General features: G+C 40.7%; 1 protein-coding gene across 1 annotated transcript; it reads right to left on the minus strand.

Annotated features, from left to right (window-relative positions):
* Positions 1–1047: 1047 nt before the first annotated feature.
* TRAM1 (translocation associated membrane protein 1) lies at positions 1048–20399 on the minus strand. The gene is made up of 11 exons (XM_065628970.1): positions 20130–20399; positions 16650–16713; positions 15939–16060; positions 15637–15753; positions 14700–14758; positions 14221–14305; positions 12634–12704; positions 12440–12544; positions 11691–11834; positions 10499–10659; positions 1048–7305 (listed from the first exon to the last, which is right to left on the minus strand). The coding sequence occupies exons 1-11, from the start codon at positions 20250–20252 to the stop codon at positions 7232–7234; spliced, it is 1125 nt and encodes a 374-aa protein (XP_065485042.1). The 5' UTR covers positions 20253–20399; the 3' UTR covers positions 1048–7231.
* Between the last annotated feature and the right edge of the window lie 2923 nt (positions 20400–23322).

Genomic DNA, 23322 nt, shown 5'->3' on the forward strand with positions numbered 1-23322 from the left:
CAGTATCTGCCTGTGCTCACCAGCTGTGGTTCAGTTAGTCACCTGACAGGTATAGCCACCAGTAAGGTAGCTCTGTCTCTTAAAATTGTGTTTTCCATTGATTTTCTAACACAATTTCTTTTTAAGCTGCAGTTTAAGCTACGTCATCTAACGACTAAACCAAGAACTAGATGTGTCTTCATGGAAGACTAATTTTCACTTATTTTCTTTCAGTTAATTTGAGGATTTACAAGTTATGAATGCAGGTTTTAAGAACAATTAAGTAATTCAATAGTTCTTCAAAAGCAACAATCTGATGTATGTTGAGGTGAAATGAATACAGACATGCTGGGATCTGTAGTCAACCCCTCCACCATATAGCAAATCCAGCCGATGGGAAGGTGACACTCACGGCAAAAGCTTCCTAGAAACAGTCTTGCCCTAACTCTGGTGACAGTTCTTAGTTCCCCACTATCGGGCCTAGATCTCCAATGGATCAGTGTAGAGGTTCATGCTCAGACTGCATGAAATTTTACTCTTCTACATCAGTGAAGCTGAAGTCTAGGAAGGCTTTAAAAGTTGCTTAGCTGAAGAGGCTGGAGATACTTGGATTAGAGTAGTAAACTCCCAGGCCACACTGGACACTGCCCAGTGCAGTTTTTGGTATTCTCTCCCCGAGTTCATGGTTTCCCTCTCAAGTTCCAAAGCGCTACTCAAAGGATACAAAACACTGCAGAAGCGTTACAGCAAACAAACCCCACCTGCCCAAGAGGACAGACCAATGCAGCTTCTCAAGTTAACAGAAGGCAAGAAACTCAATCTTGAATTCCTGGTAATTTTGTGCAAGCTCCATCTCCAGCTTGAGTTACAAAGCATTGCCCTTCAGCCACAGGAGGTTTCCTGGCTCTGTGTTCACTAGTTCAAGTGAATATCCCCAAACGGAACACTGCATTTGTCCTTGAGCAGTATCTCTCCACAACTGCTGGGCTGTAGGCAGGACCAGATGCAATTCGCCTGCCTCCAATTTTGTAACAGACTATTCAAGCACAGTGTTTATTTGATACTCTTTATTATGATATCCAGGAAAACAATAACAAGGTGATTGCTTATTACAGCTTCCACAGACCGGAGTTCCAGGCCTTACTGTCCTGGGTACACACACGCGCGCACACACACGCACACACACAAAAGACAACCCTTGTCACGAAGAACTTACAATCTAAACCAAAACAAAGATAATGATTAATCAAGAAACAAAAAGGAGGAATCACCTGCGCGAGAACACAAGGTAGTTTTGGCTTGGCTTTTAGTCTGGAGTTTAAGAGCTGAAATTCCTGCCCCGTTACAGTATTCTTCTCACCATGGGCTGAATTTTTACCAGTTAATTACAAGTTATATTCTTCAACATTTATAACCAACGTAAAGAAGACACAAAGATCAGGTTCTAGACCATCATTTGTCAAGTTTTATACAGCAAAGCTACAGTCTAGAGATTCAGAGATCTTAAGTGCTCAGTTTCCTAAATACACCACCATCCAGGAGTACTAGTTTCTGCTAAACCAGTCAAGGCTTACTAATACATTTTTTCACTTCAGTATATCAAATTGCCTAACACTTGTGCATGGAATGAAGTGACAACTGTGTTGTGCTGCATGATAATGCCTGACCTTTGATGTTAACCACAATAAATAAGGAGCAAGAATGAATACTGAAAAGCTATCAAATTATAAAGCTACACTTTAGCTGCTCTGATTCTGCAAAGAGTTTCAAACACAAAAAGAAGAAAAAGGACTTGTCATTTCTGGCACTCACATCACAGATTTGCCATCCTTGAGCTGGATAAAAATAATTTGTGGAAACCTAAAATAAAAGTGACAGGAGACATAGAAGGAGATCAAGAGCAAGGATTCAAAACTAGGTAGCATGTTTTATGTTTGTGTTTTTTTTTTTTTTAAACCTGAAATAAGAGTTGTTGCCTTTTGTCTTGTCAACATCAAAAGAACTTCTCTGAATGGCAGAAAGAGGCTGACTGCAGCAGCATCCCAGCACCCCTCACCAGCATTTGCACAAGGGCAACTGACAGTTGTAGATGACAATAGCAGTTCTGCTTCACCCATAAAGGCACTTGCTATCTGGGCGTGAGATGTATCCACACACGACATTGCAACGCAAGCTGTACCGTAACGTATTCAATCTGAAAGAGTTTCGGTTCCCATTAAGTGGGTTCTGATGACACCCGACACATCGATGTGCTTATTTCTTGCACGTCTGATCCAGAAACGCTCCGGCACTGCTTCTATTTTAGTTCTGAAGAGCACAACAAATTCCTTAAAGAGTACAGAACTAGGCTTATCAGATCCTAAGCTGAGCAGTTCAGGGAGCAATGAGAAGAGGGGATACCTGCCAGACATCCACCACCACCACAACCTATAGTATATATATAAAAAAATAAATCCCCAAAACACAAGCATGGACAAATCCAGTGCTCTAAGGATAATCCACAACAGACAGCATCAGAACTGACAACACAATGAACAGATAACTCACATCAGTCCTTTGAAGCATCTTATTCTTTTTAAAGGATCTCCTACATTTTCCCCAAGCCTTAATTTTGTAGGACATTTTAACACCCTGCTCAAGAGGTAACGCAAGTATTCGTGTAACAAGATGACTACTACTACAGCCTCCAGGCACCAAACCACAGCTCCCTGGAACGCAGGATCTCTACGCAGGCTCTCACCGGCCTGACAACGTTACAAATATCATGACTGTCCCTACTTACTGTTCAAGTCTCTTCAATACTGACATTTTCCACAGAGAACAATTAGGACAGCAATGACCAACACTGCATAGGGAGCCTACTGAAGCTACCAGTCTCCACCTTCTGTAAGACAGGCCTAAAGGGCTGAGTCACAAATGGAACCAAACCCAAGTATGACCTCGGAATCAGCTGGTGAACTTCTTGAAAACAGGAAAACAAAATTAGAGAAAACAAACAAGCTTCCCCTCCACATACCTAGACAGGCCTACAGACTGGAAGACCCAGACCTATTTCAATGCATAAGGGGTTCATGTGGAGAAAAAAAACCATCCCATACCAAAAAAGCAAAAAGCCTGTAGTTTCCTGGCTGTTAAGGAATCTTTTTTTTTTTAAAATCCAAGGGAACCTTTACTTCCAGAATTCCTATTTCTACACCACCAGTATCATCTTGCACTGCTTGGAAACCCCGAAACTATGTCGGACAAAAGGTATGTATCTCAGTACAGCAAAGCACATCAAGTATCTCCCCTTCCTCCACAGTATCTGAGAAAAATCCATTAAGACTCCAAATATTTGGCATGTAGGAGCTACCAGAGAGACCAGCTCCCTTCTGGTATTGATGAGGGAAAGGCTTTCAATGAGATCTTTCAACTCGTAATTGAGCATAATTTTCAACCAAGGGCACAGTCGAACGTGGTAGCTGCCTTAGAGCTTGATTGGCCTTTTCCCTCACCTTTTCTTCTTGCTTGTACATAAATACTTGTGTACCTCCAGGATTACTATCAGGCAACTAATCCAGCCGGAAAAAACAACTACGTAAACGAGCTGTTTTTCAGCTGCACCATCTCCCTGATCTAGCTCACCATGCAACCAGAAAGGCTTGGGCTAGACAAAGCAAGGGACAGAACACCAGTTTCGGCAGCAACCTACATCACTTTCAGCTTAGCATAAGTGTGAAAATGCTCTCTTTAATATGAAGTTTTGCCTCTGACAAAATTACCTCAGGTGTAGTTCATCAGAAATCTGCAAAGAGCAGAAGGACTGTAGATGTGCGTTAACCCTTTTTACAGAAGTCTGAATACTTGTACCAAAGTACCACGCTGGTTATTACAATTCTGGGAAACGTAACTCCACGAACACAACTAAAATTTTCAAATGAAAAGGTATTCGGGAAAAATATCAAATGCTTACCAATAACTATTGATTTTTCTAAGTGCATTATCCCACCATACCTAATTTACTTTCAGCATATTCTAACATCAGCAGAAATAACCTATGCATTTTTTCTTCATAGCAAATCCTTGATCATTCCCAGATTTGGGGATGGGATCACCTGCAAAGCAGTATTTCCAAAGAGCCAAGTTCATGAATAATTCACACAGGAGAAATCAATCTTCGCAACCACTCAAGAAGAGAAAGTGTTGAGATAAAAACAAAAACTCTGAAAATTATTTTCAGCTGCTGTGCATTCCTTGTTTGTACTTTGAAGTCACATATAATTACTTAGTAAAAGGAAAACACTGGTTTTGATAGTAAATTCTGGCACATAAACCAAACATACATTTAAGGGGGGGAAAAGCCTTGAAGTAATCTATTTTAAGCCTTGAAAAGTTCTGACAAGATGGGCCAGGGAGGAAGAAGTTTAATATATTAAAAAAAAAAAACAAAAATCAAAACAAAATTAAACAAAACCCAAACCTTATTCACAGCCTCTATGAATTACTCAATTCAAATCCATCTAAGTTGACAAAGCCGCCTCTTGGTGGGACCTGGTAACTGACCAGGATAAATTACTACAGCTTAATAAAAATTTTGTTAGGCATAGGAATATAATAATTAGCTTTTTGGTCATTTCCATTTCTAATTTTCCTCATTCCATAATGAAGAAAACATGATTAGACAACTGATGTTCTTCCAGCTTACTGAATCCCAGATTACAAAGAGCCAAAATGCAATAACATTTGAAAAATCAGTTTTAAGCAATTCAAATGAAGTTATCCAGGCAAAGAAGAATCTTATGTCAAAACAATATCAAACTGGAAATAGAAATCTCTAAATCAATGGGGGTGTCCACCCCACGGTAGAAAATTAAAAGTTACTGCTTTTGCCTGACCCAAAATTATAAATAAGTATTTTTAGTTATAACACAAGAGACCCTGGCTTCCAGTACTCTATCCAAATTCTAGAACAACTGAAATTATTCTCTATTACCAGGCAAAAAGCAACAATTCCCATAAGGCAAGGATGAAGATTAAGCCATAGTGGAAATGAAAGTGCTTTTTTAAAAGTCCAAAGGCCAAGAACATCTGTAAGGCCAAAAGGAGACAAAAAGCAACACCAGTATTAACAGGCAAGAATTCACTCTTTTGAAGTTTTTAGAAGTTTATATTTCAAGACTACTGTGCCAAAGAATGAGGTTTACAAGAAACAGTTTGCCTTTGGGAAACAACTATTAAAACCCTTGGACTCCAATAGGTCTTAAAGATCTCAAGAAGTACCTTAAACGCTCCCTTCATAATTTGTTCCTCCACCCTTTGTGATTTTGACCACCTCAGTACTACCAGATATCACAAGCAAACTGATTTACAGTCAAAGTAACAGACTAGAAACTTAAAAAATTTGCCCCTTTTGGCTTAAGGTTCAAATTGAGAGCAAGGCACGCAGAATCTATGAAGGTCTTTTTAGAAACATCAGACATGAAACACAATTTTGTGCAGTGAGTATGTAACAGATATTCAATTCCCTCAAAACTTCCCAGTTCCGGTTTTCCAGTTTTGAGGCCAGATCAGAGAGATTCAGTTTCACCACTTGAGTTTTATTTCTTCAAATCAAGACATGGTTTAGCTACTGCCACTGGAGGAGCCTGGGTGTATTACAAGGCGTGCTGCCCCAGGGTTCTTGAGCTAAGCAAGTCCAGTTCTGTCAAGTCCACTCAGGAGCTGTGAAGCAAGTACTCAAGAACTGTGATTAAAATTAGCCCAAATGTCTAATAAGTTATACTGCAATAACTCTAAAGAGGACTCAACAATTGCAGAATGGATAGTTCCTAGTAGTAAAGATTTTGTACTAGAAACATTTATTCTGTATATTAAGCAACCAAACTCTAGAAGATACAGAATGCAGATTTATTATTTTCTTGGGTATAAACTCAACTATAGTAACAGTTTTTAATTAAAACTATTTTATTTATCAGCTTCATTGCTCATAATTACCTCTCTCAATCAATAAGCAGTCCAATACTTGGTTTAACTTGCAAGACTAATTTAGCAACTTCTTAAGACTGAATTAAATCTCTAACTCATTCTCGAGTGAAATGCGTTGAATTATACCCGTTACAAAATGGTACAGAGGAAACATTAACTGCATCTTAAACTGGAAAATTAACCGGACAAAGCTTCACATTGAATACAATTATGAAAGACAGATAATGGAAAAATTCTTAAATTAAGATTTTTCCAGTTGTAGTAAAGGGCACAATAAATCAGTTTTAAGAAGCTGTAGCTTTTAAATATTTTTTCATAAAAATATATATAGGAGAAATCAAGCTATTTCCTAACAGCGGTGAAACAAAGCAAAGCAGATAGAATAAAGGAATGTTTCTCATAACTTGACCCATTTATCTAATAAATTCCCTCTTTGTGGAGCCTTAAATGCCTCCTAAAACAAACACAACAACACACTGTAAGAACTGCCACCCTCTAAAATCAGACAAGTTTTCAAAGAAGGTCCAACGCACACTAATTCTGCAAGATACGTACACTTCAAAAACACAGGAGTAAACAGTGCTACCCAAATCAACTCTTTCTATGACCATACACGCTCCCTTCTATTTTTCAAGTGCTAAAGCTATATCTCAAAAAGGTTTTTTTGTTTTTTGTAACAGTTTTCTAACCAACAAACAATAAGACTCTGCAACATTTCCAATTAGTTCAGCTTTGTTTTAATGATATGGGGCAATTCTTAGAGCAGAAATTCTGTAGCCAATAACTACAAAATAGAGGTTTATTGGTGTGGTCTCGGAATCCCAATTTGAACTGTAAATTTGAATCAAGGCAATTAACTGAAAAGCCAGAGTATCTCAAAATGCATATTGAGTTTTTACTTCAATTTTGCAATACTTCTTGAAGAACGTGGAAAAACTGAGGTTGGTAGAACAGTATGTATTACCAAGATTACAAAAACTGGAAGGAAATAATACATTGCAACAGTGATCCTCATTAAGTGAAGTTATTTCATCACAATAAATGTTTAAAAAAGTGTCAATGTTATTTAAAAAGTGTTGTATCCCCCCCACCCAAGTATTTGAAGACAGATAAACCCTTTTTCCTTAGTCAAAATGGCTTCTAAAAAAAGTTTCTCAAAACAACAGCAATAATCAAAAAACATGAACTGTATTTCCTTTAATCCATAACATCTCTAGCGCTGAAGGGCCATCCGTGTAAAAAGCAGATTCTTTGGGGACATTAGTCAATTAACTTAATAAACCCAGTTTTACGAGGATTTATCCTTCCTGCTACGAGGCGAGTCTGCTCCATTTGAGGTCACTGTTCCATTTATTCCATTTTCTAGAAAAAAGAAGAAAACATTTTTGAAATATGAGACGCTTTATATTTTATTACACTTTTGTAGGTCCCATACAGTCTTTTAACTTCTTTTCTGATGTATGTTCTTCATTAAACCTCATCATTATAATTCCTAATGCACTAGTATAATGAAGTTTTTACGCAGTGCAAAATTTAAAGTTTACTACGATTGAGTCCAGTTTCCTGACATGGCCAGACACAGAAGTGTGTGCATTATATACATCTAGACTTAAAATCATGACCAGCTATAGTATTTTAGAAGATATTCTCTTAAAAAGTAAAATACTCAACCTGTAGATGAGACTGGCCTGTGAAATTCTGGAGACACACAGTACGTATGCAGTTCCCTGGTATAGGTCTTTATTGTATATCTCACCTATTTTGTATTTAAATTTACACTAAAATTACATTTCTTCGCTTACCTTTACAAGATTTTCATATCTATAAGAAATCTTAATATACATATACACACACTTTTAAAAGTATATACTTTAACATACAGAATTAATTTATGTTCTGATGAAGATATTTACATAGGTGAGATGGACAGAAGTAAAACACTAGTTAGATTTGAGGTGAGTATGTGTACATGGAAAGAGTTCAAGCACAAGACCAGGCACCTATCTAAGAATACAAAGCAAGAATGTGTTCCCATTTCTATCTCATGTTTGGGCCAACTTAAAGACCTCAAGAGTTTGAATCTGTTCAAGTACCACAGTTACGATTTTGATAGCACAAGTTTCCCCCAGAACAATGACCCACAATCTGTGGATTTATAATGCACATGACTTTAGTAAAACAGACCAACATGATACCATCGTAAATTAAAAGTATCCCCCTTTTTCAGTGTCACCACAACCCAAGGAAGCAGAGATGTTGCCTGACAGCAACTGTATTTATAGAACAGATCTGAAGAGCAGAGTGCACAGCCAGCTATAATGCTTGCTGCTTAACATCTCTGCTCTGACTTGCTTGAAGTCAGAATGATACTGCAACTGTTGTGGGTTTTTTTTTGTACAAAAAACTGGTTAAATCAATGTTTCCCATCTGCAGATGTGTTGCAGTTCACCACCGAGTGTGGCCAATCCACAAAAAACAACTCTCGATCTCCTTCTCCCCCCCACTACACCCAAATGCTCCCATTTATACAAACAAGCAACTAAAACAAAAAATAAAATCAGAAACATGAGAATAAACCAGACACGAGCCCAATTAGTCACACAGTAGCAGCCAAAGTCTATCCAACATATTTGGTTGTAAATGACACCACCACTTCAAGCCTATACAAGGTGGTGTTTGGATACTTTTAAAGAAGTTTGTGTTATGCTTAAATCAAGAGGCTTACAATGAGTTAGATCCAAGACAGCTAACCAAAATCATATTTTCTTAAGCAGATAAGTCAAAACAAGTGAAAGTAAAACAAAGGACAAGAATCAGCATGTGCCTGGGTACCCCACCTACATCACCAGTAGGATTTTTCTACTGTCATTTCTTGCTTTTGGCATAGTCTAAAAGTAAAACATTTTATTGTGTCCTGGCTCCCAAAAATCCATCTAACCACAAACAAAGAAAAAAAGACTGTTTTAAAGAGTTTAATTGCATATACTCTTTCGAAAATACTGTCTTGCTGCACCCTGTGCAAGTGTTCTAAACAGATAACATTACAGGAATCTTCAAAACAGAAGAATCTGTAACAACGCTAACCTTCTGGATTTTAAAGTTATTTTCTTTCCATTTAAAATAAGCTGTAAAATTCCCCAGTCTTTAAGACAGGCAAAGCTCAATTATTTTGTGAATTAAACCACAATTCCAATTAACTGACTCTTTCCCTATTCCTTTACCACCTGCGAGTTTCCATTGAACGTGGGTGAAAAACAGCAAATTCACCAAATTACATGAATGAAATAGTTTAAGAGATTTTTAAAAGCTACTACATTTTCGACTCACTCATTAAAACGCCAGTTAAGTTTATGCTTTAGAAATATTTGTCATAGAAGACTTAAATTCCACAAAAACATAGGAAGATGCAATGAACATGAAGGTCTGATTATGCAGGACACCTATAAAAGAAACTACCTTCACTCAGTTAAAAGAGTCCAACTGAATTTTCTGATGAAAACAAGAAACCTCAACACCACACAAAAGCCAAGTTGTGATAATTACAAATGATCAAAAGGATGTACAGAAATACTCTATAAAGTAAGAAAGACGGGGGTGGGGGGGGCGGGTGGGAAATCACTGAATTGATCTCTGACCATGACTCTCAGTTCTCAGTGCAAATGGTCTTCACGCTCGATATATCAAGAAGCGGCAGGTTGGCAAAACATGACTGCTAGCAAAGGATCATGCTGAAATAAGCTTTTGAAATGACTTAAGCAGTTTTTAAAAAGTGCAGAAGTTATTCAAACGAGCTATTAAATACATACAAGTTTAACTGTTGGTACAACAGAAATATGGAAGTGTGGGGATTTTTTTTTTAATGGAGTACAGAATTTTTGTTGGAGGAAGAAAAAGCATTCAGTTTGTCTTTCATGCCCTTTTCATAAAAAGAGCATGACATAATAGAGAAGTCAAATTTTGAGTGATTAGTTAATTTCCAAATGCTTCTACACAGGTTTAGAGTAGTAAGTAGTTATTATGTGCCCAAAGAAGTATAAAAATTCTACTTTTAGTAAAAACAATCCAACATAAACATATTTACTTGATGGATCATCAAACCATCTCCTTGCCCTAAAACCTCAGAATTTAGTGGCAATAAAAAACAAGCTTGAAATTCACTGCAAGAAAAATTTAGAAGTAATTGATTACAAAAACAGATCTAAAAATATGTCTGTTCCCTTTTTATAAGGGAACAAAACATAAGCATGATACATTTTGCTCAAGTAATATAATTAGTGATAATTAAAATCTCATGTTGCATTAACTAAAGAAATGGTAATTCCTTCATTCAGTCAATTAGAAGATGAAAAAACCCCCAAACAATTAATATATCGTGGTTTTTTTAATTAAAAAAACCCCCCACTATATATTCACCAATACTGTTTCTGTAACTGAGTCATCTCACTTGCAAGTTAAACATAAAATGTTTCTTTAGCAATTACATTAAAAAAGGCTCTCCATTACCTAAAGTTGGTTTTGAGAAGTCAAGGTAACAGAAAAAACTTAAAATACAAACCTCTTTCTTTTCTGGAGCTCCTTCCTTTAGCTGATACGAACTTCTTTTTCATTGACTGAGGCTGAGACGAAGAATGCTCTCTCCACCTCCGAAGCTGGAAATTAATGAACTTCCACATCATAAATGCTTGAGCCATGCAGATGGAGGCTAGAACACTGATTCTAGAAACAAAACACAGGTAAAGGTTTATCAGCAAGTTTAACTCACTATTCAAATGCAAAAGGAAAGTAGAACACCACCTCATATAGTTTTTTGTATGTCATAAACTGCATTTTTACTCAGCTTCCTGAAACACATTATCGATTCTTTCTAGACAACATGAATTTGTAATAGTTCAGTTTTGTTTAGGGTTTTTTTTCTGACTTCCTCTGCCTCTTCCTAGTAACATCCATTTTCTAAGCCATGAAAGACTCAGCTCACAGAGGGCGACTGAGCTTAGCACAGCTGAACAAATCTAAAGTATACAGTGAGATTGAGGCCTTTGCCCCTCCATCAGAACTGGGAAATACTAGATTTCTTTCCTGTTTTCTTCTTTCTCAGTATTACTCTCAAGATACCAGGTGGTAACAGCTGGAAATGGTTTAAGAGAGTCTTGCAGTTCTGAGTAGCAATTCTGCAGGGTAGTGCTGATATTGACAATGTTTCAATAACTTCTTTTTCTGGGTTTAATTAATAAAAAGGCCAGGTGGTTGGCTGAACATTCTGCATCACATATGTTAGGGAAGTTCTCTATTCCCTAACACACAGCAGCATAGGAGCCACAATAAATGCAGAGAAAGAGACAGGAATCTTCAACCAGGGACAAAGATGCTCTGGGCATAACGCCTTGACCTCTACAGATAAACTCACTGCAACTATATCCAGAATTCAATTCACTAACTCCAAAACATTTGAAAGTAATCTCTGTAATTGGATATACTCCTTTTAATTCTGTTTTCTTCTGGAAAAAAAAAAAAAAGAAAGAAAAAAGAGAGAGCAGGCAGTTAGATTTCTCAGCTGTAGACTGTAAATTCTTCAATTCATTTCACTGTGCCTTACAAGTTTGTCACGTAAGCTATTCCTATTGATCCCATTGACTGGATGAAAACACCTAACCATTCAGAATTACTGGCATTAATACCACACCGTCTATATTGTGTATTTAACACAGGTTTACAGCTCCTGCTTAAGACCTGTTCCAAGTTTACTGTACCTGACAGCCAGGATATTAAAGTTTCCAGTACTGAAATTCAGCTGCTGATCTTCTGCTCTTGCCAGTCCAAAGCCAAAAGTGAGGACCGAGAGAATCAAGGTGAGAAGCCTTCCCAAAACAAAAAGAACTGCCCACAGTGAAAATCTACAAAGAAAAACACCAAAAAACACTAAACAAATTTTCCATTCACAATACAAGTACTAACAGTGCAAATGTTTAGTCTTCACCATGTGAATTTGTTTGAAATTTAAGAACTTGCCTAAATTGATTATTTTGCACTTATCCTAAACTAGTCTTGGATTTCTAGTAGTCATAGAAGACAAAAAGCAAGAAGAGCCCTGCCTCACAATCCCTTTTTACAAACCAGAAGTACAAAAATATGTTCTGAAAACTAATTTCAACTCAACAGAAAGTGCTTTCCGTTACTTTAGAACATAAGCATGTTATTAGTTCCTGTAGAACTAGCTGTATAAGCAACCTATGCTGTTCTTTTCTCAACCAAACTTTTTTGAAGTATTAGCACATAGTGCAAGATTTTATTTCATTTTATACAGCTACTAACATTTACTTAGACAAAGAAAGTAGAAAAATAGTTGTTTTAGCGATATAAAAACTAAAACTATTCTGGAGAACAGTGGCCTCTAAGGCAACACTGCTTGAGCTTCCTTCTAATTTTGGTTTCTGGTTAGTTAAATGCACAGGGCTTTGAGACAGAAATTACATTAATTTAAAAGATAAAGACCACTTACCCTTTCTGGTATCTTTCATCACTGAAGTAGAAAAGACGGGACATGTGGAAAAGAAATTCAACGAAGTAATGCAATACCAGAAGAACAAGTCCAAGATGGGTCAGACTATCAAAACAAATAAAACAAACATTCAGACATTTTGTTAGATGTTTAAGACAGAGAACGAAGCCAGCAAAAGTTTACAATTGGCTTACTTCAGGAGATAGGCTCCCGCAATATGGAATAGATAAAGTCCAATGTAGACAATCTGGCGAAAGATATCTTCCTATTAAGAAGAAAAAAAAGTAATTATGCATCATACGCAATGTTATACATTATTGTGCAATGTCATATATTATTAAAAACTACTCCCTAGTCCTCAAAATTCTTCTTGGTTTACCAGCTACCTTAATGTGGCCTGTTCTGGCACCAAATTATTCAGCCTAGATTGTTTAATTCCACACATAACTCATTGCTTACTTACCAATAATATTTGGTATCTTACACATATCATGAGAAAATGCATCAAACACCAAAAAGATGCTTTTTGAAAGGACTCACTTTTATTTGATATGACTATTGTGAATTTGTACTAGCTATCACAATACTTATTTGGTATGTATTACTGTATCATCAGATAACTTGCTACAGTTCAGCATGTTTGCTGCCCATCAGATTCTGTCACATTGCTACAGAAATAAAGTAACAGTCTGTGAATCAGAATGAAAAGGTTTCCGAGTGTTGGCACCTATTTTAAAATTTCAAGATCATCCAAGATTCTAGCACGCTGTTTCTGGCAAATACAGAGAATAACGTTATTAACCATCCTACTGAGGGGAAGGGAGGGATGAGCGAGCGGCATGTGGTTTTAGATGCCAGCTGGGGCTAAACTACGACGCCATCGAATCCATCCCTCTCCAATTTAGAGGTAAGAATGCTGTGGGGGACCATATCAAAAGCCTTGACAGAAGTTCTGGTACCTGACATCAGTAGCTCTTCCCTCATCCACTGAGGCAGTCACTCCACCGTAGAAGCCCACTGAATTAGTCAAGCATGATTTGCCCCCTTGGTGAAGCCATGTTGAACAGTTTAAAACAGAAACTTCAAAAAGTAAACTGCTTGTGAAAAACAAGCCTTAGCAAAAACATGCAAAAAGGCTACTTAAATTGGTCCAGTAAGATAAAAAGGGTGCTACAAAAAGTCTCCAGTAAGCTCAAAAATTTTGAGAACCCCAACAGAGAAAACTCTTAGGGGAGGGAAGGGATGCTGTTAAAAACTGAGCATTGAAAAAAATCTCAAAATGTGACTAACCAGAACTTCTGCTGAGGACAGTGGTATTTAAATCAAATCCCAGAGTTTAATGTTCCCTGGATTTACGAAATTATTCACTGCTTATATTCTACACCTATATCATGATTCATGAAGCGACTGTGATTTCAATGAGACTATTCAGACTACTAATTACAAGAAACAAAAAAGACTTGGAAAATCAAATCTCACATTCATTTGCTCAAGCGAAAATGACTTTAGTAGGTAAGAAACACTAGGAATTTTTATTTACAGAACAGATATATAGCAATTTTACTGCAATTAGAAATACAGGATTTAACTGAAAAGAAAAAAACCTACCTTCTCACACACTGACATCTGAGCACCCAAAATTCCACCAGGAAAAGTGGGTAACACAAATAAGAACAGCGTAGGAAATCTAGGGTAACACATTACTCTGGAAGTCCAAAAGAAATTAACTATTCCACTGTTTGGGTTGCTTGGAGTTCTTTCAATTTACATTTTGAACTTACTTTTTTAGTTTTCTGGAAGTATAATTCTGGAAAAGCATGAAACCAGTATGCCAACTGTAAGATGTAGAAAAACTTCATTTGAAACCTGTACAATATAGCAAGAATTGAAGAATATTACTTTTTATTAATGAACTCAAAACACTTCAGAAGCTTTCTAGTGAACACATTTAATCACTGTCTCTAAAGAAAGAAAAACATTGATCCTTCCTGCCAGCCAACTCATAAGCAAGTTTTTTTAAAAACAAAATCTTTAAGACAAAACTTTCACAAACTTAATTATTTAAATACTAGTCTACAGAAGGAAAACTCTGTATGCTACATTGACAGAGAATCAAGTTCGTCCATAAATATGAGTGAAAATACACTGGTGACTAATATAGTTTTAAAGACTACTTATTCTACACAGATTGTACGTGACACACCCTAAGTTTAAAACACTCTCTCCTCTCCCCAGCAATCCTCTAAGGAAGAGGCCTTACGGAATCAGAGTGTGCGGGTAGTCCCTCCACAGAGAGGTTGGATCTGATATATAGTTCTCCTAAAAAAACAAACAAAAAAACCCAATAAATGCTCAAAGATGCTACTTCCTAGTCAGAAATAATGAATTAACATACGTGTGTGTCTACATATAAACGTGCACGCATCTACATACACAAGTAAAAGCTGCAGATCAATGAATTTCCTTTTACAGAAAAAAAAAAAAGAGCAGCCAAACAAACAAAAAACCCCACCAAACCCCCAAACCAAAACACAGCTGTATTGGCTTAGGAAAATAAAAAGCAACCAAACAAACCAAGCATTCATTCAAGACAGAATATCCTTATGAGATGGGGTTATTTTAGCATCACTAATACAGCCATAAGCCTTCCCTTGTAAACTGCTGACAAGTTTTGAGCTTAACTAAGGAAGTTTTTTCAGGGGTCATTATGTTAAGGGAAAAAAAAATATATATATACACATATATCACACTCTTTCCCTTTTTTTAAACTAAGCTCATACACATCCAGCCACTAGCAAAGACCATGCCAACCGAAAGCACACACTCGCTTGAGCCTACAGCAATCTGTCCATACACCCGTTCTCTAGGCTGCCGAAATGCTACATATGATGGTTTTTGAACACTTAACTTTACGCTAATAAGCCAACACAGAAAAAATAGAGAATTAAGTACTATTATAGAGTTTAAAAGTTTTCCCTTGTTCAGTTGACAGTAAATCAAACCAGACTGAACAACAGTAACGCTAGCGGACTTCATACTCAGTTATGACTACAACTTGCACAGAATCCCTAAGCTTGTTCCTGCTTTAATATTAAAACCAGCTGAAAACAGAAAAATAAGCCAAAACCTCATTTATCATCATCATAAGTGAAGTTTTTGAAATCTCAGAATACAAAGAGAAGAGAAAGCATACTTACAGAGACAAGAATACTTGTTCCCCAAACACAGGAGAAAAGGTAGAATGCACTAAGTTGCCCAGACTCATTGAACTTGCTATGCTTTGTTTTCGAAAAGTGCATTTTCCTGTTAATTTTCTGAAAGAAAAGTCCATTGTTATTTATATGCTTAACATTTATCTATTAACTGTGCTAAAAGTTTCAATGCATGTTTTAACAGTTACAAGCTTTAAAGCAAAAGGTTACTTTCAAGTTAATAGCCTTAAAGTCTAATTAAAACTTGACAATTATCTCGATCAAAGGAATTAATATTTTGTACTTACATCCAGTATGTACTCCTGAATTATAGCATGTATGATTATTGCTACAAGCATGTAGAAGAAAATTGTAGCCAAGTCTTTGATGCCATAGTGATAGAGAGAGATTGTTTCTGCAGATTGTTCTTCTAAAAGACAAACAGAATTAGCTGTTAGGCACCAATACAGTTTAATGGCTAATAAGTTTGTCTCTCAAAGTGAAACCTTTCAGACAGAAGGAGTTTGTAGTCAGCTGAACAAACAGAAGTCAAGTTACACTGCTGTCATAACCTAGGTCACTAGATTGTTTACAGTCATCTTCTCCGTCACATCACATACTAAATTTGATTCTGGAAAGACGTACTATAAAAATGAAAACTTGAGTGCACTTAAAAAGCTTACCCAAATGCATTGAAAGGAGACAGTAAAATTATGTTAAACTATCTCCCCACTTTGACTAGTAAACACTGTCACTTGCAAAACCAGAGTAAGAATTAATGTGAACTTATCTACCAGTCCGATGATGTTTTAGCACTAATGATGAACCCAGCAGAACAGAAACATCACCCCAACCTAATTAATTAAAATGCAGTTTTACTAAAAATAAAGTGAAGTCCTTTAAAATTTCTTATTATCTATTCGAATTGACAAATTTGTGTACCCTCAGTCTAGAAAGTACGGCACACTAATAATGTCTGAGTATACTGTCTCATAACTAAGCTCCTGCGACATACATACCTGTGGCAGGAATGGTAACATTATACTGAAGTGTAACAAAGATGACAGCTGCTTTTGCTGTAATCTGAAAGAGAAAAAACAAAAGTGCTACAAATTCTCACAGAAATAAACTTACATTAAGCTGAAAACATTTGCCCGTTGTTTTGGCACTCTTCCCCAGCATGTTTGTCCCCTCCCATAAAACTGATCAACCCAATCTCCTGAAAGAAATATCCTCGAAAAAAGACTAACAGTCGCAACTACAACATTAAAACAAAACACTTGCTGCAATTCTTTCTCCAGTCCATACCGTATTATTACACTAACAGAATACACATATAATGTAATTTCTAGACCATGATGCATGCAGCAATGGCTGAGAATAAACTTAACTTAAAACGACTTTTTAATTTGACAAAATTTGAAGGTCAGTATCATATTCATAAATCTGTGGGTGATCTGGAACATGAGAGAAAAGGCCCAGACAACGGAAAACCATTTCAGGACAGCTGCATACCAACTCAGTACAATTAGCATTCTTTCGACCCTGGGCATCCTTTGGCAAAAAGTACAAAACAAAATAAATGAAATTTAGCGGTAGTGGTACTGCTCCTTTACAACGGACAATAAGAAAAAGCAGAATGAATAAAAGAGAGATGAGGAAAAGTTTGTTCTAAAGGCATTTTTTGGGGGGTGGGGTGGTAGGGGTTGTACCATAAAAACCCCAATAAATAAGCAGGACCTCAAGTTCCCATCTGTCAATAAATTGTTTTTCAACTTTAACACATCTTTGTTGAATCCCAACAGGAATCAACAGGTCTCAACAGAGAGGGAAAAATAACCATGCTTTACAGTATTTACGATCTGATCATTTCTCATTGCTGTAAAAATCTAGCATCCTTGTTGCATTTATAGGACCAACAAGAAACAACACCACCATCACAAAAACAAAAGATCAAACTCCTTATGAGTCTTGGAAGAGTACTTTTGAGTATGCGAAGATAATGATTAGGTTACTACCAGCAGTTATTATTCACAAGAAATAAGATTTATTGTTAAAACTAGCACTTTGTAAACAAGCCCTAGATTTTTTTTTAGGAATCCCCGAACACACAGTTAGACCATTCACTCCATGTAATTTCAGGGAATCCAACTAGTTTGCCTGTGTTAGTGAAGTTGCCCAGGGCTCCCTATTCATCAAGGGAGCCTTCAGAGGACAATTCGAAACATCAGTCAATTCTGAACTGCCCTTTGAAGACTCTGTCAGCTATTAATCAAGTCCCGATCAGCTGGACAAGTCAAGCAGTATAAGCACCTCACCATACCAACTTTAACCACAGCAGGTGATTTCCAAGACCTGTATCTAAGCGTTTAAAAAAATTGCAACAATCTTTGTCCAGCGCAGGGCCACAAAGATGATTAAGGGAGAGGAGCATCTCCCTTATGAGGAAAGGCTGAGGGAGCTGGGTCTCTTTAGCTTGGAGAAGAGGAGACTGAGGGGTGCCCTCATCAATGTTTATAAATATATAAAGGGTGGGTGTCACGAGGATGGAGCCAGGCTGTTCTCGGTGACAACCAACAGTAAGACAAGGGGTAATGGCTTCAAGCTGGAACACAAGAGGTTCCACTTAAATTTGAGAAGAAACTTCTTCTCAGTGAGGGTGACAGAACACTGGAACAGGCTGCCCAGGGAGGTTGTGGATTCTCCTTCTCTGGAGACATTCAAAACCCACCTGGACGCCTTCCTGTGTAACCTCACCTAGGTGTTCCTGCTCTGGCAGGGGGATTGGACTAGATGATCTTTCGAGGTCCCTTCCAATCCCTAACATTCTGTGATTCTGTGATTCTCAGCCACACCACATCTGTACCAACAAAAGCATATGGCTCCTCTATATGCTGGGGTAGAAAACACCCTGGATCTCAAAAAAAAAAAAAAAAAAAAGAAACAAAAGACTTCAGCACATCCACTCCTCCCAAAACTTCCAACCATACCAGTAACACTGTAAATACAGTAAGCCAGAAGTAGACATGAAAAGTAATGGTTTAAGTCCATCTCTTTAACCTAAATTGCCAGAATTCCACCATATAAGGACTGTCTTGGGGATTTTTGATAGTACACCCAAACTTAACAGCTTTCTTCGTCTGCCTTGTTTTTTCTTTCCATAGACATACGTGTTTCCTAACTCGACCGGCCTTTGGTACTGAGCAATATCAACAGCTGGATGAAATTATTCTGAAAACCACCAACGTACTAAAAAAGGCCCACAACTCTAAACGAATGGCTAAAATGCCGAAAAGCCAGAAACATTTACCAAAAAGAAAATGGAAGTGTCTTATTTTGATGGGACACCACTGAGAACATTTAGGAAGTCACTCAGGTAAACTGCATTTCCAGTTTTCTCACAAGACAACTGAGAAGAGCCAAAAGGGCAGATTTCAGACCACCTGCATCCAACACGGGGGCCCAACGATAGCGCGCGGCCTGCAGGCACCCCAGGCAGCAGGGCCGGCCCTCAGCCAGGCCCGAGGCCGAGCTCCCCTGGGCGGCTGGCAGACCCGGCCGCGCCGGCCCCATCTCACACGGGGGAGGCGGAGGTAACTTCGGCACCAGCCGCGACTCCCGGGCCAGCGGCTCCTCAAACCGCTTTTAGCGCCGGGAGCCCCGTGAGGAGACGAGCGGCCCCTGGCTCCGTCGGGTGGTGTGTGCTGGGAGAACCCGCTCCGCGCCAACGATGGGGAGGGAGAGGGGCCCACGCGTGCGCCCCCCACACGGCGAGCGGCACGTACACGTCACCGCTTGTGTCCCTTCCCGCCGCGCGGCCTGATGGGAGCCGTAGTGCCGGCGGGGCCCAGCGCGGCCGCGCACACAAAGAGCGGGGGATCGGCTGTCACGGCTGGGCCTCTCCCACCCGCCCCCCCGCCGCGGTGCGAGTGCGGCCGCACACTCCTCCCCCGGCCGCCGCGCTCCGAGTGCCACGTAACCCCGCCGGCGGCAGGAACTGCCCGCCGCCGCCGCCGCGGGAGGAAGCGCGCCTCCCCTCGCCCCGTCCCCTCACGGCGGCGCCGCGCTGCGGGAGGGTGCTGGGGCACGGCCTCCCCTCACAGGCGGGCAGTGGAGCAGGGTCGGTCCTGACGGCAGCCAGGGGCTGCGCCTCTCAGGGCCGAGACGGGGAAGAGGGCGTTCCCCGAGGGGCCGGGCCCGGGAGCGTGAGCCGTGGGGAAGGCGCCCGCGTTGGCTCCTCCGGCCGTGTGGCGGGGCGGGAGGTCGGCTCCTCTCCCCACGCACAGCGAGGGCGGCAGGGTCGGGGACGGCGCGGCCCGGGAAGGGCGTGGGCTGGCTGGCAGGTGCGCCGGGAGGTGCCCAAGCTGGTGGAGCAGCAGCCGCAGCGACCCACCGCCCACCCTCCCCCGGCGGATCGGGACCCCAGCGCCGAGAACCCCCGGTGGAAAGGGGAGAAGCGGGACGAAGCCCCCGGGGCGGTGGCGCCAGTGCCGCCTCACCTCGAACATGAGCCCCAGCAGGAAGATGATGGCCATGCAGGACACGATGTCCGCATGGTTCTGCACGATGAACTCGTGGCTCAGCACCGGCGGGTTCTTGTTGCTCTTCTTGCGGATCGCCATGGCGGGCAGGGAGCTGGCCGCCGCCTCCCCGCTGCCAGCACAGCTCCTCTCGCCGCGGCCAGGAAGAGGCGGAGGGGGAGGAGGCGGCCGCGCAGCCGAGGAATGGCAACCGCCGGCCGCTTCACTCCGCCCCGGCCGCGAGAAGCAGCCCCGGCCGCCGCCTGCAGCGCCCCTGCCGGCCGGCGGGCACTTCCTGCCCCGCCTCCCCCCCCCCGCCCCCGGGGGCGGTGAGGGGGAAGCGCCCGGCAGTTCAAACCGACCAACGGCGGCGGCTCTGGCGTCTCCCCGCCCGCGGGAGGTCGCTCCGGGTGGCGGTGCGGGCCGGGGCCCGTCAGCAGAGCCGCGCTGTGCCGGGCCGGCTCAGGCAGCGGTGGTGCGTACGTCGGCGGTAGCGCGGAGCCCGCCTTGGGCACCGGCTCAGCTTCCCTCTCCCGCTGAGGCAGCGGTGACAGAAAACGGCCGTGAGTCCCGCCGGGCTGCGGAGGAGGCGGCTGCGCTCCAGGCTACGCGGGGCCCGCGCCCTCCCGGGCAGCGGCCGGTCGGAGCGGGCTGCCCCGCTGCGGGCTGCGTCCGCAGAGTCGGGCTGCCCCGCTGCGGGCTGCGTCCGCAGAGTCGGGCTGCCCCGCTGCGGGCTGCGTCCGCAGAGTCGGGCTGCCCCGCTGCGGGCTGCGTCCGCAGAGTCGGGCAGCCAGGTTCACCTTTGATGTCTTTCTCGTACCCCGGAGCTCTGGCGAAGTTTTGTGGTCGCCAGGCCCCCGGCAGCTGGGCACCCCAAGGATGCAATTAGGTAGCCGCGCTCACTGGGCTCGTTATGGTCACGGCTGAGGCGCAGCCGCAAGGTACAGCCTGCACTGTGCTGGCAGCCCGCTCCTACCGACCCGTCTGCTGACATTACACTGTATAGCCTGACATACATACGTTATGCGAGTAACCGTAACAAGGAATCCAATGATAAGAAAGCAGAAGGGAAGAAAAGCTACCCGGGAAATATAGAAGGAAGAGACATTGAAAGGGAGGCTATTTGTGGATTAAAAAAACAACCAGTTTTAAACAGATGAAGTGGTCTGAGAAATCAACAGATGCAGAAAGCATCCAGGCCAAACTGAGCTGTCCTTCAAACCCTGCAAATTCATGCTACTTTTATTTATTAAAGCTTCTGGCTGACTGATATTCCCAGTGGCTATGTGGAGAAGAAAGTTCAAGAAAAGGACTAGTTTACAGCTGAAGTTTAGTGTTGTCGGGACAGCTTTTACTGCCGGCAGCTAATGAATACAGGACAAGAGATTAAAATTCAACTATTCAGTGTGGCTTTGCCTTGCCAGAACTGAGAGTGTGCACCACATAATGAACTGTCTTCCACAGGCTGGTTTCTTCCTGCTATATGGAGCAGACTGATTAGCATATGACCAGTTTTTTCAACTATGAAACACCTTCATCAACTGTGAAGATGCTCAGAGGTTTTGTATTAATGTATTAAATCAGGAGACAGGGATCCTTGGTATCTATAAATGACCTGGGGTACTTAGAAATACAGGAAAGGCTACAGAAATTTTCCACTTCAAAGCTGGAGATTTTTTTTTAATTAAAAAAAAGTTTTAAAAAAATAAGCGTTCATATTTCAGTCCCAAGACGTTTTATATCTTAGAAATCTCTTAATCCCCTGGCCACACCAGTATTTTGTAACTCTAAAGTAAGCAGAACATTATTTCAACAATAACAATGTGAATGTACATCCATAATTGCATACTGTGTAGTCACGAATGTAACATACTGCACCCGTGAAGTACATTGGTTTGGGATAAAAATTAGGATTCTTTTCACAATGTAGTCTTGCATCTACCTCCCACCTCAGCCTTAAATCAGGTCATTTCATCTCCATAGAACATAACAAACAGGACTTAACTGGGACAAGACATCCTTTTCTCAAGCTATAATCAGCAAGTGCCTCAAGCGCCTGGCTATGAGTCTTCTCATACAGGCAGAGAGCTCCTTGGTTTCCACTTGGTTTTTGTGTTTGTCCTGATAGTACCGTGTAAACTGCTATACCGAAATGGAAAACAAGGCCTCATCTGAACAGTTGCCTCATCTGAACTGTTTCTGCACCTTTTTTTTTTACTGGAATTCTCTCTCCTGCTGCCTGATGTTTCTTACAGCTCTTTAGCCAAGGTGTGATGACCTAAACCACCTGAGACTGCCAGCCTCAGCCTGCTGCTTGCCAATGGGCTGCTGCTCTGTGTTTGCCAGGTTTCTTTCCAGATGTTTTTGAAAAACTAGGCTTTGAAATGATCACATCATTTAGGAAGGAAGTTCCTGACAGTCTGAAATAGGGGAAGCTTCTAGTGTCTTCTCACCTGCTACCAAAACCTCGTCATGCAAACCCAATACGCAGTTTCAGGTAACACGGCTGGGGAGGATTTGGTGGTAAGTGCATTATTGCACCTGCAATAACAGACACAAAGAGAACAATGCGCTTCCTATTGGGGAACCTTTCCTGAATTAATTCATTATCAAACAGGCTTAAAGATACAACCAAGAACTACATTTTAAACAAAGTATAAATAAGCGAGTTAGCAAGAAACAAAACAGAAAACCCAAAAAAGGCTATAACTACCATCACACTTCTTTCCCAGGTCTTCAGCCTAGTAAATGATGCCGAAGGACAGAATCTTAAAATTAACTGGCAGGAAGGCTAGAAACGCAGTTTGTGCTCCTTCCAGTTTCTGTCCCCAGCTGTACAGAAAGTTAATGCACCAAATGTCGTTTGCTGTTCTAGCTTGATGAGACAGAAGTTGCCCCTTCTCCTGTTTTTATTGTTAACTTTTAATGCATACTGCACAGATGAATGTATTCAAAACAAGAGATGTAAATAGGCTAATCCCCATTTTTATACTTACATGGCATATAGCTTACATTACCATTCTATTTTTAAATAAACACTTCTGATTTATACTCTCATAATCAACAAGGAGTCTTGGGACTTTTACAACATGTCATAGCTGATATAAATATCCTTTAATGTATAATGTATATACATCTTAGTAAAACTGCAATCTCTGCTTTTACTATTTCA

Source organism: Caloenas nicobarica, chromosome 2 (genome assembly GCF_036013445.1).
Source record: "Caloenas nicobarica isolate bCalNic1 chromosome 2, bCalNic1.hap1, whole genome shotgun sequence".
In the NCBI taxonomy this organism is placed as follows: domain Eukaryota; kingdom Metazoa; phylum Chordata; class Aves; order Columbiformes; family Columbidae; genus Caloenas; species Caloenas nicobarica.

Bases quoted from the DNA above. Each gene is read 5' to 3' on its own strand.
- TRAM1 (XM_065628970.1), bottom strand. From the start codon at position 20,252: ATGGCGATCCGCAAGAAGAGCAACAAGAACCCGCCGGTGCTGAGCCAC. The intron at 16,061-16,649 runs GTATGTATGTCG...TTTGTCTTTTAG, and splicing joins TGTTACCATTCCTGCCACAG to AAGAACAATCTGCAGAAACA. The intron at 14,759-15,636 runs GTAAGTATGCTT...TTGTTTTTTTAG, and splicing joins GAACAAGTATTCTTGTCTCT to GAGAACTATATATCAGATCC.